General features: G+C 36.1%; 1 protein-coding gene across 3 annotated transcripts in view; it reads right to left on the reverse strand.

The window, feature by feature from the left end:
- The window catches only part of DNAJC13 (DnaJ heat shock protein family (Hsp40) member C13), a 110,657-nt gene extending 96,429 nt beyond the window's left edge, over positions 1-14,228 (reverse strand). For all 3 annotated transcript variants that reach the window (XM_031940125.1, XM_031940124.1, XM_031940127.1), the window contains exons 1-2: positions 14,152-14,228; positions 755-835 (exon numbers count right to left, since the gene is read on the reverse strand). In XM_031940125.1, coding sequence (XP_031795985.1) covers positions 755-822 — 68 coding nt within the window. In that variant the 5' untranslated portion in view covers positions 823-835; positions 14,152-14,228. The remainder of the gene's footprint in view (positions 1-754; positions 836-14,151) is intronic.
- Between the last annotated feature and the right edge of the window lie 2,133 nt (positions 14,229-16,361).

Here is a 16,361-nt window from a genome sequence, read left to right on the forward strand (position 1 = left end):
GACAAATAGAATCTAAAATTTTATTACCTAGAACCAGAGGTGTCAAACCTGTGACCCATAGGCTCCTACAGCCCACATCATTTCCTTAGTATAACCCAAACAAGATGGTAATATTTAACAAAATAAACAAAAATACATTAAAACATAATGTTAATCTGTGATTTTATAAGACAGTAAATTGTCTACAGAAGACTTATATATAGTTTAGAGGCCCCCATTTCTATTTTTATTTGCTGACAAATTCTTTTCAGTAGCTTCCAAAGGAAATTATGCCTTCATGCACATATTAAAGCTAAGTAAATCAGAAATCAATATAAGAACATCTTGAGCACTTGTGCATTCACACACACAAAATACTTAAGTGCAATGGGGTAAGTTAAATAAGAATGTGATTTCAACAATCAAGTGTAGGAAAGCAAAATGTAGTACTTTTACAGAAGTAATGTAATCAGAAAACGGTCCTTTTTAAAAACAACTTATTCTCTTTAAATGGTGCTTTTCTTCAGTTTTCCAAAAAAACAATAACTTTAGGGCAGAGGATGAATACAATTATATGCATTTAAAGTACTAGTATAAGGTAAAGAGAAACTCATAATTCAGTCTTCTCTACATCAGGGCTAAAAAATGAGTATACCTCACTTATGCTCCCAATAATAATGTTAGAGAGCATATGATACTCTGAATTAGTGCTAACAAGGCAAATAAAGCATCTTTCATTTGAAAATAGAAGATAAAATATGCCGGATATACTTACTTCCCTCTCCATGAATGTTTTGTTGTATAGAAACAGGCCAGATCTTTATTTTCCCTAATAATATTCATTTTGCACTGAGACCTGAAAAATACATTCAACACAAGATTTAATGAAATTTCTACTAATTTTTACAACAAATGTACAATTTCATTTTCAAATTAAAAAACAAAAAAACCCAAATACTTACATCAGAAATTTTTATAAAGTCTCAATTCTGTAGGAATATCACTATTAAACCAAATTCGTTCAAATGGGAAAAAAATTTCTCTAGTAAACTAGGAAAAAATCTTCTTATAAATAAAAATTATGATAGAATAATAACAGTGTTGTTTCTACCTCTTCTAGGATCTCAGATAATGCTGACTACCCCCAGGTTTTCTCCCCTTTTTGTCTGGATATAGAAAACATTGGAGAGAGCTATACTGAAAGCAGGCATTTCTGCCTGTAAGTGCTAACAAGTTAGACTGGAATTTTCTTTAAATTTCAGCATCAAGATAGCTTCTAACTTCTACGGTTTGAATTTATATAGATCCTTGTCAGAAACACAATAAACCGATCAATGAGCCAAAAAAAAAAAAATTATCCTCCTTCTTTTAGGTATTCAAAAGTGATTATTCTGAAAATGATCTAAATTATTTCTCTACCAGTTATATGAACTTATTTGAAGACAAATTCCAGGGGCATCTAAAACTGAAATTCAGTGTCCTACGAGGACCTCTCCAATCATCTCTATTTCTATTATCAGATATGAATCCAGGAGCAGAAAGGAAGAAAAGGGAAAACTTGTAGGGGTATTCTAGATATAAAAGCCTTGAAACAGCTGCAGCACCAGAATACCAATTTAATTTCTTCTCTATGGACTTTTGCTAAAAATTTTTCATTTGAAACAAATGAAGACTCAAGGTCAAATTTTCTAGTACTCTCAAAAATGGAAATAAGTAACATTTCAAGATAATATTTTTATATTCTTTTAAAGTAAGGACCCTGAAGACATTCCAAACAAATAAAAACCCTGAAATAAAGGTTAATTTTTCAGAACAAAAATATATGAAGGACATTTCTGAAACACAAAGTTCTTAATAGAACTGACAGATTTCCTTGTGGCTATGTAATGTATATATAGCATTTTATTAAAGTAGTAACAGTTTTTAAAATTTAAATATTAAACTCCTAAAAGATGGCATGACATATATTAGGCATTATGTTACTGAAACTTCCAAATACACTTAATCTTAGTAAAGGATAAAGCGATTTTAAATGGCTTACTATTTACACCATAAACTTAAACAAGCATCATTCTAATTTGCAAATTACTTTAAAAAGATAATTACCTTTATAGTAAACATACCACAAATCAAACTTTGTTTTAAAGGCAGACAAAAACTTTATTCCTTTATAAACTGCAAACTTTTTGCAGGTAAGAAATGTCTCATCTTTGCAACTCCCACGTAAGCATCCACTATAGGTTAGGACTTTTAGATTAATCTTCTCATATGTATACAATGATACCAAATAATGAGTAAAGCTAAAAATCTAAACATTTTCTAGCTAAAGGAATTTGGTTCCCGTTTCCGAGGAACCAGAGAATCAAGCAATTTGGCAGACACATATATAGTGATGGAAATACACTCTCTAGAAAATTATTTGGACAAAACCCCCCCCCCCCCCCTCCAAATTTAAATTAGGGAAAAAAACAACACTTCTAAAAGTAGTATTTAAATCCTAAAAGGATACGTTTGAACAAATAAATTCATTCCCTCACAGGGGAAGTGACAGAAAATGAGAAGATTTATACACTAAAAAGAATTCAACTAAGGGAATATAAAGACATTGACAGCCCCCAGTTTACACAATTGCAAAAGTTCATTTGTAAACTCGTTGTTCCCTCATTGACACAAAGTAATAAATAAGCTAGTTTGAAAACTGTTATTTAGCCATGATATGGCTGATCACTATGCTGATGATATTATGCATGCCCATCCCTCAAGGGGGAAAAGACTCCTGAGTATGAAATAAAGTTGCCACACCATTCCTATAAGAAATTTTCCAATATTCCTCACCAAAGGGCAATCGGCCTAGTTAATAAAATGATTAAATTTCTCCTCAAAATAATTTTTTTAAATGTAGGTTGTATGCAGAATTTGTTTTTTTTAATTATAACTTTTTATTTACAAGATACATGCATGAGTGATTTTGCAGCATTGACCCTTGCAAAACCTTCTGTTCCAACTTTTCCCCTCCCCCAGATGGCACGTAGACCAAATACATGTTAAATATGTTAAAGTATATGTTAATACAATATATGTATACATATCCATATAATCATTTTGCTGCACAAGAAAAATTGGACTTAGAAATGAGGTAAAAATAACCTGAGAAGGAAATCAAAAATGCAAACGGACAAAAACAGAGGGAATGGAAATCCTATGTTGTGTTTCACACTCATTTCCCAAAGTTCTTTTGATGGGTGTAGCTGGTTCTCTTCATTATTGAACAAATGGAATTGATTTGGTTCATCTCATTGTTGAAGAGAGCCATATCCATCAGAATTGTTCATCATATAGTTCTGTTGTTGAAATATATAATAACGATCTCCTGGTCCTGCTCATTTCACCCAGCATCAGTTCATGTAAGTCTCTCTAGGCCTTTCTGAAATCATCCTGCTGGTCATTTCTTACAAAACAATAATATTCCATAACATTCATATACCACAACTTATTCAGCCATTCTCCAATTGAGGGGCATCCATTCAATTTTCCAGTTTCTAGCCACTACAAACAGGGCCGCCACAAACATTTTTGCACATACAGGTCCCTTTCCCTTCTTTAAGATCTCTTTGTGATATAAGCCCAGTAGTAACACTGCTGGATCAAAGGGTATGTACAATTTGATAACTTTTTGAGCATAGTTCCAAGATTTGCAGAATTTGTAAAATAAGACACTATGGTTGTCACAGCTAAAACCTGTTGTCCCCAGTCCCCCTTGATATTCCTGTCTTCCCTTTGTGATCTCCAGTCTGCCCTGTCTCTCCACCACCACCAGCTTTTTTCATAAGTGTTTAACTGGTTTAATGTGACAAAAATTTATACTTAAATAGATCCCCAAATTAGTGATTTTTATGGTAGTTAATTTAATACCAAGACATTTTTCTTTTGGTCCACACATGTGATTTCACCTAAGAAACTTCCATTGTAGAAATTCTTTACTGAGAACAGACCAAAAGATCCTCCATAATTTAATGTCCTCAGGAGTTACCCAGGACACCTAAATGAACTGATTTTGTTCACTGTTATGTAGTTGTGATATTTCACAGGAAGCTGCATCCCGGGTCTTCTTAATTCCATGGCTTTTCTTAATCAAGATGAATTTAGAAAGAGAAAAATGCCAATCTAGAGCCCACTAACTGTTTTAGATTTTTTTGGGGGGGTGGGGGGGAAGGAGTGGGGATTTTAGTTTAAAAAAAAAAAAAAAAAAAAAAGAGCATGCAGGTTTCAATATTCTCACTAAACAAATTCTAACTAATTAAAACAGCAGTAACAGTTGTTTTTACTCTAAAAGATATAGTTTCAATATTTCCATTTGATTTTCTTCTATTTTTCAGGAGGCTTCATTACAATATTTGATCAATTTAGAATTTTCCAAGTATTATTATCACCTGAAAGTGATTATTTCAAGTACCAAATATTTCAAGTATTATTACCATTATGGATTAACTTAGGTGTTTTTAAAGGGCTGTTTCTTTTTATCAATAGAACAAGCAGGTCAAAAGGCTGAAATGTTATATATGAATTTTTACTCTAAGGAAAGCATTTTAATTTTTAATTTTGTCTTTTATATGTATTTACATTATTAGTGCCCCAACAGTTCTATTAATGGCAAAAGATACTTCAATGTTTCCATATTCTCAAGGATGTGTACTTTCTTTATACTCCTTTCAGCCTTTAAGAGGCAGTATAGACAAAAAAACTGGAAACCTTGTAGCTTCTCCAACATTAACTAATTAAGCTGGCCCTCAGGTAAAATTATCATCGTTTAAACTGGGCCCATGGCATATACAACTTCAGTGTAGTAGAATGACAAAACAGTCATCACACATATCCCAATGTAAATAAAATGGATTAAGTAGACCACAAGTTGATATCCATTATTCACTTTGTCAAGATATTTATTCAAGAATGCACATATTTAAACTAGATTGGATTACTTAACTGTCTAGAGGAAGGAGAGAAAAAATTGAAACACAAGGTTTTGCAAGAGTGAATGTTGATATAATTCTACTATGATAAAGATAAAAATATAAATCACATAAACAAAAATTCTTTGGATTCCTCAATAATTTTTATTAATAATAATAAGCTTACTACATGTTAAAAACATTTTTAAGAAAAATAATTTTTCAAAACAAAAATTTAGAGAAATTAATAAAGTCTAGCTTAACAGAAGACAGCTAGATTCTCTTGCCTTTTTTTTTTTTTTTTTTTTGCATTCAGTTTGTTTATGTGTTTTGTTTGGAAGAAAATCCAGCTTCACATTGATCTATGATTGCAGTCAATCAACATTTATTAAGCATCTGCTTTGTCAGGTATTGTGCTAATTGCTAGGGATACAAAAAGAAGCAAATGAAAAAAACCTGCTTTGAGAAGACTTGCAATTTAAGGTAAAAGAGATAATGAATAATGAATAAATAATCTCTTAGTATTATTAGAAAAATTTTTTTTACCTCAAAGGCCCCCTGAAAGCCCTCCTTTGAATCTTTGAGAAGTCCACAGACCATACTGAGAACTGTTGAAAGAACTGATTTCTATAATTAACTTACATTTGAGAACCAAAGAGTGATGAGTCATCTGAAAATGTTATATATCTATTTGTTTAATTCAGAGGTGATAAAGTAATCTTTTATCATATTGTGGGTTTTTTTTTTTTTTGCTATAACTTAAGGGGCCTTGTCTTATTCATTTTTATATCCCCCATGGTAGTAGTTATTCTGAATATTTGTTGAATTGATTTGACTCTTAAGATCAATTTACTGACTAAAAGGAATGAGATCTCTTTTAACTATATTGCTTGGTTTTTTGCATTGATTTGACTTTTTTGTATGACTTTGAAAAATATGTCCTGACTTTCATCAAATTTGATAGACTGTTATTTTAAAAGTTATCAAGATATACAAAAAAAAAAAGAGTGAATGTTGAAAACTATCTTTTCATGTATTTTGTTAAATAAAAAGCTATTATTATTTTAAAAAGAGGTTACTAATATATAAAACACCATCTCTCTTTCTTTTCCTCCCCCTCCCCCACCTATTTATTCTAAGCAGAACTCCACAACTACTTTTCTTAAAAGTTACTACACATCATCACAACAACATTTTGCTCTGAAAATAGTATCGACTCCTTCAGGTTGTCACTTCACACTGATATATAGTACCATAACTTACAAAACTGAACCTTTATAGTGCTGTGCTAAAATAAAAAATGCAGAGGAAATAAGGTAGAACCTAGATGGAGCTACTCCACTTCCTTGTAGTCTCATGTTATATTCCTATCCAATAAAAGGCACAAAGAGTTGAAGAATCAAGTAGAAACAAACCAAAGGAAGGAGAAAACATCTGCAGTGATCCTTAGAATATACCTGTCAATTCATTGCTAGAGGTCACAAGTCCAAAGACCTGGCAAAAACATAAACCCAGAGCTGTGGTCCCACATAATGAATGATATTTTCTTGTTCAAAAAGCCAAAAAGTCAGGAAAACTAAGACACAATAGAATGTAGAGACCAATAAGTGTAGCATGTTAAAAAAAAATTTTAACTTCATCATCTAATTATCATAGTACATATTTACATATCTCAACCTTATGAAATTGCCTTCCCTGTCTTCCACTTTTATTAAGTAATGACACACCTTTTCAACCATTCCTTTGTAAAGTTACATTTTACTCTTTCCATCTCCAGCCTTTGACTTAAATGCCATTCAATTCAACATATTAAATGCAAACTACATGAAGAGTGAGAATACTGTAAGATGATTTAGTATGCCAATTTTGGGTTGTCAATTTTTGTCATTTGGCTCATTAAACATCTGTACTAGCAATCTCATTTACAGACCTCAGTGTTTCTTTTCTAGTTTCCTACCATTCACCATTAATTCAGAATTAAAGGCAGTGTTTTACTGACTTAGGATAAACAAGTATTTCCTGGGAAGAAGTCAACAATAATGAACACCCCATTCACAATTTTTTAAAAATCTCATTATGGCCTATTATTAGGATGAACATTTCCCAAAATAGTACCAATTTAGCATTTGCCAATTTACTCTTTTTTTTTTTTTGCATTTGTTAAACTGATCTATTTGCCAATAACTGTTAAGAGCTATGAAACAAAGAATTTTTCTAAAAAAAAAAAAAAAAAAGAAAGCAAAATAAAAGTTAATAAAGTATTTATATGTAATGTACTTCCTCTTAAAGAAGACCATACCACTTTTACACTTGTAAACATTTCCTATTATTAAGAAGTTTTCATTTCCCCCCTTTTATCAGACTTAAATATACCTCTCTGAAATGTCTTCCCATTCCTCTTGGCCTTTCTCTCCTGGGATAAGCAGAAATAGCTGCTACTTCATTTTCTATGTGAAGGGCAACCTTCAAGAAAACTCATATTAATCTTAAGTCTGTTATTCTCTAGACCTTCCCTCACAGGGATCTCATTAACTTAGGGCCTCTATTCTTATTTCTATACGGTTCAATCAGGGCCTAGTCTCTCCAGAGATCAAGTTTCAAGTAACAAAATGTATTTTGGACAATTACACAAGCATGGCCCTTGAACATTCTCTCTCACACTCCATTCAATCTGTTCCACTCCTCCAAGGATGACACTGAACTTGATATTTTGAGTTTGGTTTTAGATTTGCCAATTTACTTGATGCTTTCCATTTAAATTTACTTTGTAAGATTTCAAACAAGAGGTAATCATAATATGAGCCTGATTTAATTCACAGTTTCAAATTACCTAATTTAATGTATACAACCCTTATTCTATGTTTGTCATAACTTCTAAAACTGTCCAGGTTATACTGAAATGTTCTGGTAAATGAAAAAGCAGCTTTAATCAAGACTACTGTCTTGTTTTTGTTTTTTTGGTTTATATTCTGCAAGAGGAAGTCATTTTCATAATAATTAATAGTCAAGTACCTTGTGACTCCAACATGAGATAACAGTAATCTTTTAAACCACTATTTTTAAAAGATCTAAAATGTAAGCTTATCTTCATTAACCACTTTCAAATATTCAATCAAAACTAAATTTCTTTACTTTTCCCCTCCAAAATACAGGCACATATACACTGTCCGGATCACACTCCATAAATGACCTAATTTCAATTGAAAAAAAAACATATCCATCTACTTAACTTTCCCCAATTTTTTGCTAAGATTTTATTTTATGAAAAATTTCCACTGAAATTACATTCCCAAATGTTTTATTAGGAAAGAAATCTTATGTTCTGAAGAAATGGAATACCATGCAAATTATGAAAAATCAACTACATAAAAAAAAAATTATACTGTCACAAAACCTAAGGAGGTTTTTAAAGTCTTTAAAAGTTCGAGTTAGTTCTTAATTTTTATAAAATTTTTTGTCTCGATAAATATGACAAAGTGTTAAGTGGGTAGCAATATAGTGAATTTTTAAACAGGTTAAAAATAATACAAATTAGGGTGTTTATAATGTCTAAGTGAAACATTGCCATGCATGAGAACTTTAACCCACTGCTTTATTTTTAATTTGACTTAACTTGTAATTTTTAACTTAACTACAAAAAGAAGCTCCTTCTAAAGAAATTAATGTGGCTTTCCAGAACCATTTTAAAATCTTACAATTTAGGGTCCCTATTCTATTATGCAAAAAACTAAAATTATCATGAAAACAAACTAACAAGACCTAAGCTCTTCTTTTTGGAATGTATTTATGACCATTTAAGTCTTTAACTATGTTCAGTATAAGCACATTATTAATTATCCTGAAATACTGTGTCTGACCAGTTTTTCATGAAAGCAAGAACCATTCATTGAACATAAGCTAACCAACACCATCTACACATAAGCTGCATTTGTTGACAGGATGGATGATAGTCCCATTGTACTCTGCTCAGACTAACACCTGGAATGTTGGATTCAGCTCTCAGTGCCATGTTTAAGGACATTCATAAGAGTGTGCATGTTCAGAGGTGAGCAAGTAGAATAAAAAGAATTCCATAAAATAATAAAAAGTTCTTGAATGCATACATGAATTAGTTGAAAGACTGAGGAAATTTAACCTAGTAAAGCCTTAGCAGGAGCATATTTGTTTTCTAAATATATCTGAAATAAAATATATCTGATGGACTCTCATGTTAAGTCAGGAAGCATGTTTTTGTTTTTTTTTTTTAAGCACTTACTATGTGCCAGGCACTGTGTTAAGTAGTGGGGACACAAGGGCAAAAAACAGTCCTGGCTCTCAAGAAGGAGAGAGACAACATTAAACAAACTCTGTATGAACCTTGGACAGGCAGGTGGGCACACTGGAAAAAGTGCTGACATTGGACTCAGGAAAATTCCTCTTCTTGAATTCAAATCTGATCTGATGTGGTCCTGTGACACAGGTTTAACAAGACTTGCTTTAGTTTCTTTATCTATAAAATAACCTGGAAAAGGAAATGGCAAACCACTCAAGTATTTTGCCAAGAAAACCCCAAATGGATCACTAAGAGTTGGATTTGACTGAAATGTACAAAAAAGACATGTGATTAACTAGAGATTATCTTGGAGGAAAAGTACTAACATTAAGGATTGGAAGTTTCTTGTAGAAGGTGGGATTTTAACAGACTTATAGAAAGCCATAGAAGTTAGAAGGCAGAGATAAGGGAGAGATTTTCCATTTTGGGGGACAGTTACTAAAAATGCTTAGAAGTGAAATGTCTTGTGCTAAGAACAAGGAGATCTGTATGACTGGATGGAAAAGAACCTGGTGAGAAGTCAAATGTAAAAAATGTGAATTTGGGAGCAGCAAGGTAGCTCAGGGGATAGATCACCAGCCTTGAAGTCAGGAGGACCTGAGTTCAAATCTGTCCTCAGACACTTAACACTTCCTAGCTGGGTGACCCTGGGCAAATCACTTAACCCCAACTGCTTCAGCAAAAAAAAAAAAAAAAAAAAAATGAAATTGGGATTAAACTGTTTGTCCCTCCGGGCCAAAATCAACATCAAGAGAAATGGTGAAAAGTGCTCAGAAATAAATTTAGACCTGATATTAAGAAAAGTAGGTGAATGGAATGCCTTGGGTCTTTAAATAGAGTCCTTTTTGAAGTGAACTGAACTAGGAGACTATAGAGACCCCTCTATAATGAGGTTTTAAAAACATATCATCCATTGCTGTTCTGATCTTTCTTTAGTCACTTTTACTTAAGAATGAAATAAATGTAGGTAGATAGCAAGAAAGTGCTTGCCTCTAGTTTTTGCTTAGTCTTTAAGTAAAATTCTCTTTATAGTTTTCAAAACACAAATCACAACGTGGTGTGCACAGAATTTAAGATCTCCTTTTCATTCATCCTAATTCAGTGGCTATACATCAGAAATGTTAAAGTGACTCCAGATTTGAAGCAGTAATGAATATAAACACAAAACTGAGAAATATATGCCACAATAGAGTAATCCTTTATTGGGGGATGAGAAGCAGTATAGCAAAATGGATAGAAAGCTAAGACTGAAGACAGAAGATCTGCATTCAAGTCTTGCCTGTAGTACAAACAGCTCCTGGTGTTCTAACCAATATGCACCTTCAGGAACTTCCACACATACCAACTCCCTATAGTAATGAGATCATGAGATCAAGATCAAGAGCCACAAGCAGGCACCAATTCCTAACAAAATTCATAGTTAGCAAAGTTCTATTTTATTGAGTCTTAATTTTCCACCAACTACTCATCACTCCATGGTGCTAATATTTCTGAACTTTGAAAATGCCTTCAACATTCATCTTTCATGAATTTCAAGTCAATCCACTTAAGCTATTCAATAAAATAAGAAATGCTAACCATAATTTTCAATTTGTATGTCACTGAAGCTTTCTCAGAAAGTTCCTTTATACTTGTCACTTTATCTTGAGAACAGATGTTTGATGCAAGCATACCAAGAACCAGTTTAGTATGCCCTTTAACCTTATATACAAATTGCACTTTTACCTTCAAGGTTCTAATAAGATTACTTTTGAGGAGAAGGGAGAAAGAGAGGGAGAGAGGAAAGAGAGAGAGAGGTAGGAGAAAGATAGATGGACTCAAGACATTCTCTTCCAATGGGCAAAATTTCTTAAGCCATGCTTTAACCTATCAGTGTTCTCCTGGCTAATATGTAATAATACAAAGCACAAAATTTTCCAATGTTATCAAGTACAGTAAAGTTTCATTCTAAGCACCTAAAAATTGTCCCTTTCACAGTTAAAAAGTTTAAATTATTATTAGTGTTTTCCCTTTCCATACGTTAAGAGAGTAACAAAATAAAAATTTCTAATATTTTCTGATATATATTCCCTAAGGGAGATTTAACTTTTTCAATTAAATCAGCAGTTAAAAACCCACAAGGGGCATATGGGGGGTGGGGAAAGGAAGGCCTACCTTCCTTATGTAAATGATAAGCACCCAAAAGAGGCCTTGTATCATGCTTAGAAATTATGCAAACAAATAAGCACTCTTTAGGAAGAGCAACAACAGAAGGCCAAGATTAAGGATATTTTTGCTAGCTTCAAATGAGGACAAAAATTGAAAAAAACAAAACACCAAACTGCCCTGAAATACATTAACAATCTTAAACTTGTAGATGGAAAAAATTAAAATAATTATTTTCAAAATGCCTTGGGGCTTTGTTTTGCCTTCTCTAAACTGTTCCTGACCAATCAAATTGTGGCACGCACAGAAAGAAAAAAGTCTTGAATAGATCGAGGGCCCAAACTAACAGGGCTTTTTAGTTTCAAGTCAATACTGAGCTTCTAGTATATATTTTAAGACACAGCTACAAAATGTTATGAGCTTTGTTGGCTCAAATTCATGTATTCCTGAAAGATTTAAGAAGATATTTGAGTTAGCATTACTAATAAAATATCATGTTAAAAAGTATACTCTCCAACTAGTATACCAGTTACAGTTACCTAAGTCAAAGTGGGCCACAACTACATTAAACAGCTCTTAAAGGACTCTCCCTATAATTTCAATCACTGCATCATAGTTTTAGGATGCAAGAGGCCTTACATATCATTTAGTTCAATACGGTAAGAATCTGGAAAATGAGTCTCATAAGCATGAGTTAGTTTATCTGGTCATCAGCAAAACAATTCCCAATCCTACGTCCTAGGATTAAGTCTCAAAACAAGATCCCTCTGGTTACTTTCAACTATTGTAGCCAACACTCAGGGGTAAAATAATAAGGAAATAAAATCTTTTTGCTGCCGCTTTTTTCCACTAGCTGCCCACCTTGGTTTACAGAATTTCAATGTATAAAGGATTTCTAGTTCAGATTCATTTTATAGATTATAAAAGGTTTAGTCCAGAGTGACTAAGGTTATACAAGGCAACAAGCTGGAGTAGCCAGTATTCAAACACACTTCCCAGTCAAAATCCAGTGTAATTTTCATTATATCAAGCTGCCTTCCAATTGTTTCTTACTACTTTTTAGAATCTCAGAAGGTGTTGAAAGTTTGTACACAGTATTTGCCCTCAGGAGAGCAGGAATAACATGTGCAGACCTAACCAATAATTCAAACTATCTTCAGCAACTGAGGGACAGAATGGGGAGATGGGGAAAAGAAACTGGTTGTGAAGGAAAGAAAAAAGGTCAAATGCTTTGAGTTTTTAACAACTTTAAATTATAGTTATCCATACAACCTTTTGCCAAAGTTAGTTAAGGACCATACTTGAAGCTGAGAAATTAAGCTTAATTTCAAACTAAAAAACTATCTCAATTTCGTTTCAGGTTTTTTTTTTAAACTCACAAAATGATTATTCTTTAAAAGAAATAACATGTAAGCAGTTTTCATTATCACTTGAAGCGGAATTTCATAATTTCAACACTGGTGTGATTAAGCATTACTGTTACATTTAGAGTCTCTACTCATGGAAAAATATTTGCTATTTTATTCCCATTCGAATAAGGAAGGCAATAATTTCCAGGAAGTGGAATGTCTCTGAACATATTGCTGCCTTCCTCTCTATTGCTATTTTTCTGTCCTTCTCTTACTCTCCTTTTCCTATCTTCATTACCCTTTATTTCCTATTTTCCACTTAATGTAAAAAAAACCTTAATTGCCAACATTAAACCTGAACTTGAGATGTTAATTGGCAATGCGAATTATTTATCTACATGCCACCGACTTTAAAAGTGTGTTAAGCTTAGATTTTCTACATATTTTGAAAGAACAAAACTAGCTTATTTACATATGCTGTACGTTATACAAACGTACAGTAAAGTTTCATTCTAAGCACCTAAAAATTGTCCCTTTCACAGTTAAAAAGTTTAAATTATTATTAGTGTTTTCCCTTTTCTCCTTAAAGGACTTGATTCTCGTCTACAACTAAAATGCTAAGATGTAACGACGAGAACTTGTCCTAAGAGCCAATTACATTGTTTTCTACTTATGAATGTGACTCACATTTCCATGTGTACCTAAAACCAGCTTCTGAAACTGACTACAAATTTGCACATTTTTGTCACGTCAAAAAAAAGAGAGAAAAGGATGAAAATACAAAAACTAAAACTCCTGAAAAAACCGCTTGGACATTTTTTACTGGATTTTACGACTGCAAAAACGCCGCAATAAAATTCCCTAATACTCCTTGGCAGGAAGAGAGCAGGTACTGAGGAAGGGCTGGAGACGGATTAAAAGTCAACTCTTTGGCAAGAACTGAGCCGGTCCTAAGAAAGAACTGTCTCCAGACAGTTGGAGGGCTAGAAAGACAACCATTAAACTTTTTCTTTAACAGCCTCAAACAAAGCCTGGCCAGAGATTATCACGACTTTTTTTCTCCACGAAAAGACCAAAATTAAGAAGTGATAAAGGAAACGGAGCCGATGCACCTGGGGGTCTGTCGTCTTACCAAGGAATAAGTAGGGGGAGGGGACGAGGAGTGAAAAAATAACTTCCCATTCCAGCTGCGGTAACGGGGCAGCCGCTCCCGCCCCGCTCCCTCGCACAGTTTAAGTAGCCAAAGCAGAAGCAGCGGAGCCTGCACGCCGCCCGAACCCGAGGCAGGCGGCCAGCGCCGGAGGTCCGGCCAAGGGACGCCTCGGCTCCGGCCCCGCGCCGCGCTCCCGAGCCCAAGCGAGGCCGCGCTGCGTTCTCGGGGCCCCGCCGATGGACGCGGGGGAAGAAGCGGCTCTACCTGGGCAGGGCACCGAGAGGCGCTGCTCGCTGCTCGGTCCTCGCTCCGCGCTCTTCGCTCGCCCGGCCGGGCGCCGCCTCCCGCCGCCGCCGCCGCCGCTCCCGCCGCCGCGCCCAGAGGGTGGCTGAGGCGCCCGCCTGGCTCCCCGGCCCAGCCTGGCCCAGCCCCCTCGCCACTTCCTGCTCTCAGCCGCCGGGGGACTGCTGCGGCCGCCGCGCTCTCCGCCCCCTCCGCCTCCTTCTCCCGCTGCCTCTCAGAGGCTCGCTCTGGAGGCCGCCATCTTCGCTTCGGCTACGGGCGACCGCGTTCACGGCGCCTGCGTGGCCGCCGCCCGAGGCTGTCACGAGATCGGGTCAGCTGATTTCTACATCTCTCACCCTCCCCCCTCCTACACGGTTCAACCCCTGTGGCCAGTCCTGGGTCGGAGCCAAGGCGCTCGGATCCCGCCCCCTACACGCCTTCTCCCACCCATTCCTCCGCCCCGTCCGGCCCCGGGACCACCCGTAACCAACAACCTGTCGGCCCCGCCTCTGAAGGCGCGTGCGCGGGAGCTGAAGCAGGGGCGTGGCAGAAGGCGGAAAGGGGAAGGGACAGAGTCAGAGTCCAGGCAGCACGAGGAGCGACTCGGTTTGCCTCTGACGGCGCATGCGTAGGGCCCAGAAGTGGGCGGAGCAGGAGACGGAAAAGGGAAGGAGCACGAGAGCGCGTGCGTCGGATTTCGGCGGGGGTGGAGCGGGAGAGAGGGAAGAGTCGGGAGCGCTGGCCACGCGTGGGTCGACACGCCCCTGCCTTCCCTGAACTGGGAGGGGGACTTACGGAAAGAAAAGCTGGACGTTGTCCCAGAGTCCCTCGTGCTCCGCTTCCGCGGCTTCCCTGGAAATAAATGAAGCTCGTCTCCGTCTGTCTGTGTCAGAGGCCCAGCGCCATGTGTGAGCCCGGGCCTCCCGGGCGTGGGATGGAGGCCGGCTTTCCAGTTCTGAGCTTGTGGTGGGGGCGGGGATGTGAAGTCCGGGCGGCCCACATCTCCCTTCTACAAACGGGGAAACTGAGGCCGGCGGGCCTCTAAAGCAGGATCTAGCAAGCGCCACCCGGCTCGTCCGAGAAGGAATCGGTGCAATAAAATGTTAAAAAAAAAAAAAAAAAAAAAAGGTGTGAAACTGAGGCTGCCTGGCGAGAGCTGAGCGAGTTCAGCCCCGCTTTATTACGAAAGAACCCCAATACTCACAAGGCTGCTGCAGGAAGGGTTGCAGATTTTCTTATCACTTTACAAGGAATACTAATTGCAAGCCATTGGGTCAAGTGGGGAGGTGGAGGAGTTCGGGAAGCTTTAGAACCTTCAAGGTAGAGTGGGTGGTAAGACTTAGAGGTTGAAAAGATTTTACTAAATATCAGGACTGGTATTGGAGCTCAGATTTTCAGCCAAGGGCTGGAATATAGGGCAGAATGCTGACTTTTCCTTAATGTCTGACTAAACTGTCATATATTTGATATATATATTATTGTATTAATTATTATATTATATTAATATATATTTAATATAATATATAAAATATATATTTATTTTTTTTAAAGTTCTGGCCCTGGATACCATATACTCAGAACAACAAAAATGAAACTTGCAGCACAAATTTTGTAAAGATCCCAGTGAGTTGAAGTTTTTTGAGGGAGTTTTTTTGCATTTCAGATTGGATTTTTTATAAGCCACGATTTTGATATGTTATTGATGATTTATATCATCAAACCTGATAATGTATGCAAAGTGCTTTTTATACGGATGAGAGCTGAAACCGGAAGAAACCTGGGGCAATCTTATTCAAAATTTCATTTTATGGATAAGGAATCCGAGATTGAGGGAAGTTCAGAGATTTGCCTCAATATCATACAGATAGAAAATGTTACAGGTAGAAATTTGAATCCAGATCTTCTCTTCCCTAAATCTTTACAGATGAGAACTGAGGCCCAGAGACTTTAAGCGGCTTGCTGAGGGTCACATAGATAATCATTTACAGGTAGGACTTAAACCCAAGTCTTCACTCCTATTCTGCATTCTGTACCTTATATTTACAGGTGAGGGAAAGGAATGAACAAATGCTATGGTCCTTCTGACTTCAGATCTGGTTGTCTTTCCACTATACCATACTCTCTCCTCATGTCTTGTCTCTCCTTTAAAAAACTATGTTATAGGGGCAGCTAATTGGTGCAGTGGATAG

The sequence above is a fragment of the Sarcophilus harrisii genome, chromosome 5 (genome assembly GCF_902635505.1).
Source record: "Sarcophilus harrisii chromosome 5, mSarHar1.11, whole genome shotgun sequence".
NCBI classification, from domain to species: Eukaryota; Metazoa; Chordata; class Mammalia; order Dasyuromorphia; family Dasyuridae; genus Sarcophilus; species Sarcophilus harrisii.